Source organism: Rhinichthys klamathensis, unplaced genomic scaffold (assembly GCF_029890125.1).
Source record: "Rhinichthys klamathensis goyatoka isolate OS25496 unplaced genomic scaffold, OSU_Roscu_1.1 h1tg000165l_1, whole genome shotgun sequence".
Classification (NCBI taxonomy): domain Eukaryota; kingdom Metazoa; phylum Chordata; class Actinopteri; order Cypriniformes; family Leuciscidae; genus Rhinichthys; species Rhinichthys klamathensis.
Genome location: NW_026606697.1, coordinates 510,662 through 522,136, shown reverse-complemented (window position 1 = coordinate 522,136; position 11,475 = coordinate 510,662). Strand labels below are relative to the sequence as shown.

General features: G+C 37.1%; 1 protein-coding gene across 3 annotated transcripts; it reads left to right on the top strand.

Moving 5' to 3' along the window:
* Positions 1-599: 599 nt before the first annotated feature.
* Positions 600-9,390, top strand: zgc:158785 (uncharacterized protein LOC791214 homolog). Of its 3 annotated transcripts, none has more exons than XM_056259128.1 (5): positions 600-1,112; positions 2,302-2,483; positions 3,472-3,676; positions 8,337-8,543; positions 9,066-9,390. In XM_056259128.1, the coding sequence occupies exons 2-5, from the start codon at positions 2,344-2,346 to the stop codon at positions 9,222-9,224; spliced, it is 711 nt and encodes a 236-aa protein (XP_056115103.1). In that variant the 5' UTR covers positions 600-1,112; positions 2,302-2,343; the 3' UTR covers positions 9,225-9,390. The 3 variants fall into 3 exon arrangements, with proteins under 3 accessions (XP_056115103.1, XP_056115101.1, XP_056115102.1); XM_056259126.1 differs by having other exon boundaries at positions 601-1,115; XM_056259127.1 differs by lacking the exon at positions 600-1,112 and having other exon boundaries at positions 2,173-2,483.
* Positions 9,391-11,475: the final 2,085 nt, after the last annotated feature.

Sequence of the window (11,475 nt, the reverse complement as noted above, 5' to 3'; positions counted from 1 at the left end):
AGAAAATCCCCTAAAAATACAAAATATTAAATAAAAAACATTATCAAACTAAAATATATTACATTCCTTTCATTGAAAAAAAAATCTGTCGTTTTTGACCGCCACGTGAAGAGCACCAGAGGGTTAAAGGGGTTCACCCAAAAATTAAAATTCTGAATTACTTTCTTCTGCTGAACACAAAAGAAAATATTTGAAAGAATGTCAGTAATCAAACAGTTGATGGACCCCATTGACTTCCATAGTATTTATCTTCCTACTAATTGAAGTCAATGGGGTCCATCAACTGTCTGGTTACCGACATTCTTCAAAATATCTTCTTTTGTGTTCAACAGAAGAAAGGAATTCATACAGGTTTGAAACAACTTGGGGGTGAGTAAATGATGACAGAATTTGTTTTATTTTTGGGTGAACTTTCCCTTCAAGAGTAAAAGATGTCTTTAATATTAAGATACCAACACTGATGCACTAGAGCTGTAAGTTGGCAACATAACAATACTTTGGCAAAAATGCATCTGCTACTCAAATGTAGCAATGGATTGTTTTTGTGTTGGTATGTGCTTTACAGTAGTGTAAACACGGCTGGACAAAGGGAATCTCTCAAAACCAATAAATGCTCACAATGCGGAACCATAGACGTCAGTCTGCGAACAAGATAAAAAGGTATTTAGCAAGAGATCAGGCCGCTCTTATAGATCAGCGGGCTAAAATTAGACCTGGTCCATGAGGTTTAAACGCTGCCAACACTTTCACCGTTTGTTGTTGTTATATCTGCAACGGTTTACAGTCGAAGCTTAGGACCCCGTTCGATTAGCATAATGTCAGGAAAATGAAAAGCCATTGGTGACAACTAACTGGATTAAGGAATCTTGAATGAGGAGCTGCCCGGAGTGTAACCAACGGTGATGTGAGAAGGATTTCCCTTTGTCGGTTCTGTGCCTGTGCTTTCCTGGCCTTCCAGCTAATCCTCAGCTATTCTCACCAACGACCTTGGGCTCATGCTAATCTGACCAGAGAGAGAGAGAGAGAGAGGGGGAGAAAGTCTACCTTTAAACCTTCAGAGGCTGATTCTGCTCATGTTATGGGGAGTTTGGATGAAGAACAGCGTCTGTCTGGTGGTAAGTTCCTAACTTTCCTGAAAACTTTGAATTAGCTTTTCATTTGCAAAAGTCATTGAATGGTGCTATTGAAGTTGTTTTAGATGTCCATTTGGTCAAATGTTATATGTGGCTTGTATACAGTAGAGTTAATGTTGCCTCCATTGTGAATCCATTGACTTGTGCATCACAAGGATACAGCAGAGAAATGGTTTGCAAGAAAAGCATGCAATCAAAACTTCAACTTTTAATGTTTGCTCTCTGACGTAAGCATCTGTTGACCGATTTCAGAGAGGCAGGATGTCTGTCCTTCAGAAACAACTTTTGGACAATCTTCATAAAACGAATGATTTCAATGACCTGGCATTTTCCACACTCTCAAAGGATCTTTCGCACCCCTATACAGTTTAGTTTCAACCAGTTCATGAAGTCTGTACATCATTCAGTGGAAAAGAGTGTAACCTCAGTTAAATCCTTCACTCTCAGGAGGTACAAAAGCTGTCACCACGCGGTACCCTTGCAAAAGTTAAGAATATACCAGGTACGTTTAAGGATAAATGCGTCACAAAAGTGTACCTTTTGAAAGGGTACCGCCCCAGTGACAGTTTTTGTACCTTTTTTTTTTTTTTTAGCAAAAGTCATCATTATAGAGCCATGATTCATATGTGACTGAGCCTTAGTAATTATATATATAAAAAAACTGATTAAACATGCATTGAATGTGAATGATAGCCTTGTATGTACATGCAATTGTTGCAAATATGCAAATGCAAGTGATCATCATTTGCAATAGTTTAAAGAGGGAAACACACACACACACATATATATACACAGACATATATATATATATATATATATATATATATATATATATATATATATATATATATATATATATATATATATATATGTAGATATATGTATGTGTGTATACAGTATATGTACCGGTATGTATAATTTATCATTTAGATATAAATTTTTTTAAAGTAATTTTTTTTGTTAAATCTGTCATTCTATCATATCTCATTCACATTCGTGTTCAAATTAAAAGTAGTTCTTCTTATAAATTTGCACAGCGGTTTTATCCAAGCTCGCCAAATTATATCTCAAGAGTAAAAAAGCAGCTATTTCAGTCTGTTCCTCACACAAAGGACTCGGGTTGTTCTGTCAGTGTCTCTTCATTGATTCCTGTCTCCATGTCTCCCAGCTTGCGGTTGCTCAGGTATGAACGGCCTCGTGTGCAGCAGTCATGCTCTGTGAGGAGTCTTCAGCTGGGCTCAAGGCTGCTCTGGATTCTCTGGATACTGAGACCTCCACAGGTCCTGTGCAGGAAGCCATTCACAGGAGCACGTATGTGTCCTCTGTGATCCCTGCACATGTGGGCATCAGGTGGGTCTAAGCCATTTATCCGAATACCCATTAGGCACTGGTGACGTAAATATGTGCAGTCATGAGTTTTTTATTCATCTGATGTCAGAAAGTTGCAGAAAGCCTCTCACTTAAGGCTGCATTTATTTGATTAAAAAATACAGTAAAATTGTAATTATTTAATTCTTTCATTATTTATTATTTCAATTTTAAATAGCCTACCTGTATTATATTCCGGTGACATTCAGCAGCCATTACTCCAGTCTTCAGTGTCACATGATCCTTCAGATTTTTTCAGTTATTTTTTTTGTGTGTGTGTGTGTGGAAACGTGATACATTTTGTTCAGGATTCTTTGATTAATAGAAAGTTCAAAAGTATTAATTTCTTTAACTTATAATATTGTATATCTCACAGTTGAAACTTTATATCTCATAATATGCATATATCTACATTTTTTTTTAACTTTATCTCAATTAACTTCTTTATTTTTTTTTTTTTTTACTAAGGTACAAACATGCTTCCATTCCAAAATAAAGTGCAATAATAAATAATGATAATGATGAAATTATTCAAATAATGGTAACTTAACTTTTAAACAACCTAAAAAAGACTTGCTTATAATCTGCACATTTCAACAGCTTGATTTGGCCAACTTAAAAAGACTTCTTTCAAAAACATGAAAAATTCGTAATCCCCCCAAACTTTTGAAGATAGTGTGTGTACATGCATATGTGTGTATGTATATATAATTTAAATATGATTAATTCTCATGCCCATTCATGTTCATATCTCACAGTTGAAAATATATCTCATATCTATTATTTTTCTCTATCCACAATTAACATCTTTATTTATTTATTTATTACTATGGTGCAAACAGGATTCCATACCAAACAAATAGTGTTAACATGATTTTTAAACACCCCACGAAAGGAATTTTAGTAGCCTGGAGTCCTGTGTAATCTTCCGTTATTGTCTTCTGATGGATATCCTGGTCTCTCTTTTCAGTCTGAACAGCGAGGAGCCGTTCTGTCGTATCTGTCATGAAGGCAGCAGTGCGGGCGATCTGTTATCACCCTGTGAGTGTGCGGGGTCTCTGGCGATGGTGCACCGTGTTTGTTTGGAGCACTGGCTCACGGCCTCCGGCACCAGCCACTGTGAGCTCTGCCACTTCGAGTTCGCTCTGGAGAGACTTCCTAAACCACTCACTGAGGTACAGGAAAAGAATCAGCAGCAGTGCTTTTAAATGATTTAATACTCTATTTGCTTTAGAGGATTTATAATGACTCCAGACACTTTAAAGTCCCCCTGTAGTTTTTCACCCTTGCCTCAGTTATTATACGGGGTTCTATGAATATGCAAATTAGACCCGCCTCCACTCACTCACACCAGCTCAGAGATCCATTCGTTGACGATCACACGTTTGTGACGTCAAAAACACCAGTGATTTAAAACTAACCTCCCGATTTCACAAACAAGTCTAGTCTCAGACTAAAATGCACGTTTGAGCTGTTTTAACTGAAAGCAACTTGCATTGGCATATCTTAAAATATGTCAGTGCCATTGTTTTGTCTCAAGATGCACACCAGTAATGTTTTTTTCGAAGGCACTTTCATAAAAGCTACTTAAATGTCCTAATTGAACAAGGGTCTAATCCTGGTTTAATCTAAGCCCTGTCTGTGAAACCGGGCCTAAACTTAATTGACTGTGTACTGTAAATTACATTAAAGCAGACAAAGACGATGGTGTAGAGGACCCAGGTTGATTATTCTAAAACTTGAAAAATGGAAACTGCAATACATACAAGACAACTAGACAGACAGACATGAGGGCTTAACTACATGATAGGGGGACATATGACAAGACAATAGCTGTGTCCCAATTCAGAGATTGCATTCTTCAGAGGATGCGGACTTCAAAAGCCACGCTTTCGAAGGTCATGAAGGTCGGACTGAGCGTTGTTACAGTAAATGGTACGGTCTAGCCTAAGGAGGGTTGTTCTTTTCGCCAGCAACTGTCCATTTCTGTATGTAATAAAGAGTATAGACTGAATGTATACACATCTTAGTAAGATATGTCAACATTGGAAACCGATTTAAAGTTTTAAAAAAATATATTTTCACATTTCTATCATTAGATATTTGAGTAAGTTGAAACCCAATACTTACATTTGAAAGTATAAATAGGCAATTTCTCTCTCAAAAAAAAAAAATCCTGTCGTCACTGGCGCGCAATGAATTCTGGGGTAGGCGAGGCTGCGAAGGATCCATCTGTTGTATCCTTCATTGTACGAGAAACAATGGACACATTTGAAGGAGCCTTCGAATTGGGACAGCCTTCGCCACGCCGCTGGGATGCAATCGGCCTTCGAAGGATGCAGCCTTTGAATTGGGATGGAGCTATTGAACCAATTAGAACATGACAGACAAGCAAGTTGGAAACAGAGATCACATGACTGGATTACATGAGGGGAAGAGGGAGTCACATGACACTAGACAGAAACCGTGGCTTTATCCGAAATCGCGTTATCCGAAAAGAAGTATGTCCGAATTTATAGTCATAAAAGCGTAGATAAAAAGTACCCAGATGACCTATTACTTCCGGTGAGATTCTGTATGATGGACACTTTACTATCCCATGAGGCCACAGGAGAGGATTTATGAATGACAGTGAAGCAAAGAGAACTGACGCTGGTAGGTCACATGCTAATGACAACATGGCGGGTGTAGTACATCCGAATTACATTCATACTTCACACATTGATACTATATGGAACATACTTTTTAGTGGTTGCAAAGAACCGTTATTACTTATTCAAATGATGTTTTATTAACACAGTTCGGGATGAGCACGTTCAGATAATCTAACCAATCAGCGCAAGAGGAGGCATAAATAGCTGACTCGCATCCCACGACAGTTTTCCAACATCCCTCCTCACTCTAGATTATTCCTATCCCAGGCAGGGATGGGGATGGGGGGAGTATACTCTGATTCCGAGCTTGGAGCCCTCTCCCCGGACAGCACGCCAACTATTCATATTCCATACCTGATCTGATTATATACTGTATGTAAATGTGAACTAGTGAAAATAAGTACCTACTCAAGAGAGTATGTGATTTCGGACGCAGCCATTGACTATGACAATATACAAATAAACGACATGAAAACTTAAACCTAAAACCTTGAACAGACATGATTTGTCCAATGTATTTGAATTGACAAAATTAAAAAAAGTTACCTCAACTTTTGGGTAAAACTCAAAAAGCCCATGCAAAAAAGAAACATATAATTATAATATTTAATGATTTGTTTTCTTTTTTTACTGTGTATGCAACATAAAATATGACCAAAGAAATGAACAAACACCTTTTAGTAGTTCCTGAAATGTGTAAGATTCATTAGTCATATAGTGTTTATTTTTTTCATTTTTTCATTGATCTTCAATTCTGATGAAAAGAAAAACTTTAGAAATCAGATCCAACACAGATTTCTCTATGCAAATAAATTCTGTACAAATATTTGTAAAAAAAAAAAAAAAGGTTTTGGCAGATTCCTAAAATGTAGCTAACAGTTATATTAAGTCCCAGTTTGCACAATAGTTAATATTTATCCCCTCTTGATTTTCAATGCAATTTTTTTTTTAAATTAGTTCCATTTGCTATAATTTTGTACGTTTAGCAGATGGTGAAACTGCATCTTGGGCATCGACTACTCCTATTTCTTCTAACTGTGTTGTTGGCTAAATGTTGCTATGGAAACGCAGATATTGTCAGAACCTCAGCTGATAGTCTGCGAGTCTGTCAATCTGCCCTCACAAATGACTTTAGAGTTTATTTATAGGCATAAAGAGATCTAAAACTGCAAATATAATAGCATACACTCTGCAATAGTCGCAAGGAATGTGTTTTAAGCAACATTATCATCAGCCTTCATTCTCATGGAGTCAGTCACTCTTGAGTCCTGAGTCGTGTCTCTGCTTCACTTTAAGGCACACATGATTTTGGCAGGTCTGCTTTACCTCGACATCTTTTAAACACTAATCCACTTAGCAGGAAAATGAGATTAGATGAGGAACGTATCCCTGTCGCTGCAGAGGCTGGATGGGGACATGCCGCTTTATTAATGTCCTTATCTCATGTTTGGGCTGGAGGACAAGAAGATGATACTGTGCATCACAACAAACCTCACATGCCCTATCAATGCTGTGCCTTGCTCTCAAGCTAGAGAACAAGCAATATTATGACAGATACAAATACAGATTATAACTGTCTGATATATATCTGATATACTGCTATCTATCTATCTATCTATCTATCTATCTATCTATCTATCTATCTATCTATCTATCTATCTATCTATCTATCTATCTATCTATCTATCTATCTATCTATCTGTCTATCTGTCTGTCTGTCTGTCTGTCTGTCTGTCTAGATTCAAAGAGCTTTATTGGCATGGTGAAAGAAATCTTTACATTGCCAAAGCATTCATAACACTATACAATACAAATAAGTAAATAATTATAAAAATAAAAACATAAATTAAAATAAAGTAGTTTTATTTTTTTATTTTTTTACATGGAAATAAACATTGCAATAAAAAAGATCTATCTATCTATCTATCTATCTATCTATCTATCTATCTATCTATCTATCTATCTATCTATCTATCTATCTATCTATCTATGTCTATCTATCTATCTATCTATCTATCTATCTATCTATCTATCTATCTATCTGTCTGTCTGTCTGTCTGTCTGTCTGTCTGTCTGTTGTTCTATCTGTCTGTCGTTCTGTCTGTCATTCTGTCTGTCTGTCATTCTGTCTGTCTGTCGTTCTGTCTGTCTGTCGTTCTATCTGTCTGTCTGTCTGTCATTCTGTCTGTCTATCTGTCTGTCTGTCGTTCTATCTGTCTGTCTGTCGTTCTATCTGTCTGTCTGTCGTTCTGTCTGTCTGTCTGTTTGTCTGTCGTTCTGTCTGTCTGTCTGTCTGTCGTTCTATCTGTCTGTCGTTCTATCTGTCTGTCTGTCGTTCTGTCTGTCTGTCGTTCTGTCTGTCTGTCGTTCTATCTGTCTGTCTGTCTGTCTATCGTTCTATCTGTCTGTCTGTCTGTCTATTTATCTATCTATCTGTCTATCTATCTATCTGTCTGTCTGTCTGTCTTTCGTTCTGTCTGTCGTTCTGTCTGTCTGTCGTTCTGTCTTTTGTTCTGTCTGTCTGTCTGTTGTTCTATCTGTCTGTCGTTCTGTCTGTCTGTCGTTCTGTCTGTCTGTCTATCTGTCTGTCATTCTGTCTGTCTGTCGTTCTATCTGTCTGTCTGTCTGTCTGTCTGTCGTTCTATCTGTCTGTCTGTCTGTCGTTCTGTCTGTCTGTCTATCTGTCTGTCTGTCATTCTGTCTGTCTGTCTGTCTGTCGTTCTATCTGTCTGTCTGTCATTCTGTCTGTCTGTCTGTCTGTCTATCTGTCTGTCTGTCGTTCTATCTGTCTGTCTGTCATTCTGTCTGTCTATCTGTCTGTCTGTCATTCTGTCTGTCTGTCTGTCGTTCTATCTGTCTGTCTGTCGTTCTGTCTGTCTGTCTGTCTGTCGTTCTATCTGTCTGTCTGTCGTTCTGTCTGTCTGTCGTTCTATCTGTCTGTCTGTCATTCTGTCTGTCTGTCTGTCGTTCTGTCTGTCTGTCTGTCTGTCGTTCTATCTGTCTGTCTGTCGGTCTGTCTTTCTATCTGTCTGTAGTTCTATCTATCTATCTATACTTATTTATTTAAATATAAATATAATATAAATATATACTTATTTATTGTTTCTAAATAAGTAACATTACCTGCTCAAATTGCTGTACGTGTAATACCCTTCTAATCATGTGTTTTTCATGGCTCCAGTGGTTCACTACACCGTCCATGCAGCACCAGAGGCGGACACTGTGTGGGGACGCGATCTGTTTCCTGCTCATCACACCATTAGCCAGTCTGTCGGGATGGCTGTGTGTGCAGGGAGCCATGGATCTGTACTACAGCAACAGCATGGAGGCCATCGGACTCATAGTTCTCACACTGACACTCTTCACTATTTACCTCTTCTGGACTGTTGTAAGTTTACTCTTGTTTTCAGTCTAGCTAAATGAAAGTTAAATGACAACTCGTTATGTTCTGCTTGGAGCTTTTCATGTCCTCGGAATTTTGCACTTCCACGGCAACACTATCAACGGCAAAAAGAATCTGCAGAGGTCAAGTCATAGTTTATAATTGTTTACGAGGACTTGATTTTTACACATCGGAATCTCGTAATTACAGTAATTTCAACATGGTGTAAACACACCTAGATATTTTTTATGTGCAGTGTATGGAGCCCCTAAAGGGACAACATGGTGGTGGTAAAAAAAAAAAAAAATTAGATGGAAAGAAAAAACATATTTCAAAACCTTTGCATTCTCTAACACTTTGCGTCCCCCGAGAAACTTTGCGTTCTTTCGCAAAAAATTTGCGTTCCCACGGTCTCTCATGGCACGATAGAATCTGGACTTTGGTGAACAAATCTGTACAAGAGTAATAAAAAAGTCAAATGACACTAAAATGGCAAACTTTCTGCATAATCTTCCTTTTTTACTGCAGGTATCCCTCCGTTACCACGTTCATCTTTTCAGGACGTGGAATGCGACGAATCCCAGCGTCCGGCTGCAGATTCCCCGCCCTGTGAAGACACAGCAGAAACAAAAACATCTAACGATGCACTTCTTGTGCAAAAACAATAAAAAGGAGACCATGGTGTAATGCCGGCGACAGCTTCAGGAATAAAAAAAAGCCCAACGGTTATTTCAGACACCCTGATTTCATGATGTCTTGATTTTGTGTGAAGCCCTGATTTAGAGTCACACTCCGATTTGGAGAGACATTCTGATTTGGGATTCATACACTGAATTGAAGCGATGCCCTAATTTGGAGTGACACCATCATTTTGAGAGCGATTTGGAGTGATGCCCTGATATTGAGTGACGTCCTTAATTTGGAGCAACGTCCTGATTTGGAGCGACATTCTGATTTGAAGTGGTGTTTTTACTTGTGTTCACTTGAGTTTTTAAATAACGGAAAACTCTGAAGAAGAAACTTTTCAGTCATGAAATTTCATCAAAACATTGAAAAAGCATGTCAAACCACTGGAAAAGAACATGCCTTCATAATTATTGCAGAGAACAATGGTGTTGAGATGATAACGATTGAGCTATTTATACCTGCAGGTTTTACTTTACAAGATTGTTTCATAATTATTCAGAAGAATATATATCTAGGTGAACGTACTGTAAATAGGTAAGACAATCATACAGATATGCAGATCATTTCATTACTGTTTTTTCATAATTCATTACCGGAATTATATAGAAAATCCCAAATTTGCTTTAAAATCTTGTAACATTTGTGTGTGCAAATGTCACATTAGAATATCCTACCCGATCTCATGAGAAAATATAGACTATCGGTCAAAGGTTTTGGGGTCAATAAGATTTTTTTCATGAATTAATACTTTTATTCACAGAGGATGCAATCTATCAAAAGTGACAGTGAAGACATTTAATGTTATAAAAGATTTCTGTTTCAAATAAATGCTTTTCCTTTTTATTTTCAGGATTCTTTGATGAACTAAAAGTTCAATGTATGATGGTTTCCACAAAAATATGAAGCAGCACAACTGTTTTCAACATTTATAATAAGAATTTGTTTTGAGCAGCAAATCAGCATTTATGATGATTTTTGAAGGATAATGTGACACTGAAGACTGGAGTAATGATGCTGAAAATTCAGCTTTAAATCACAGGAATAAGTTATATTTTAAACCGTATTAAAATACAACATTTTAAATTCTAATAATATTACACTGATTTTATTGTATTTTTGAACAAACAAATGTCGCCCTGATGAGCGTTATAGACTTCTTTCAAAAACATAAAAAAAATTGATGCAGTTTTATTTTGTGTTAGCCTAATTAATTCAAAATACCACCAGGTTGCCACAAGCAGGGGCGTCACTAGGATTTTCATTTTAGGGGGGCTAAGCCCCCAATATGATTTTTAAACAAATTATAAAAAAAGGTAACACTTTAGTTTAGGATCTAAAGATCACTATTAACCATTTTCATTACGATGCAAAGGCACGGTTTTATAATAACTGTGGTCCCAAATGTGAGGCAGGGCAAATAGGGGGGTTCGGGGCCTCCCCGAGAAAATTTTGATTTCTCTGATCTACATATGTGCATTTTAAGATGTTCTGAAGGCCAAAAAACTTGGATAGTGGGCAGCTGACAATTTTTCTCTCCTCCTCAGCAGCATCACTTTTTTTCTCTTTGTTTTTCTCTTGCCCTGTCTCTTCCCCTCCTAAAGCTGAGCTTTGACTGATATAGGCTTTTCATTTTTGTCTGTCAGTGAAGAAAGTAAACATAGGGTCAACTGATAGGTTGATTTTGCCTATGAATCATTTTCTCAGACACGTTTATTTACTGAAAGCTACTAAAGGTAATTAAGTTTATTAAATGCATTTACAATATGTAGGCTACACATTTATTATTGATCTTATGCCTAATACAGGGCCGTAGACAGGGCTTTATAATCACAGAGGTCCTACATTTATTTGAGATTGGTAGGGGGTTCAAATTTTTTATTTCTGATATGTGCATTTCAAGACGTTTGAAGACCAAAAAAAAAAAGGATAAGAAATAGCTTTAAAACCATGTCAGTGGGCAGATTATTTGTCAATACTGTAATGTTCCAATAAAGCAACTTAGTTTCTCAAAGTCTGAGCTTTATTAACATCAAGCTTTTCTTACTGTAACTTACATGCAAAACACCATGTGACTAACGTTACTCTCTAGATAAATGTCGACTAGCGTTTTCTTTGGATGTCTGCAACTTGACCCAAACACTCGATCGCCACCTAATGGACTAAAACATATTACCTATAACAACGATATAAACTGTTTTATATCACATCACCCTTCCCTATGAGTTACTTAACAAATGTAACATTGAACTGT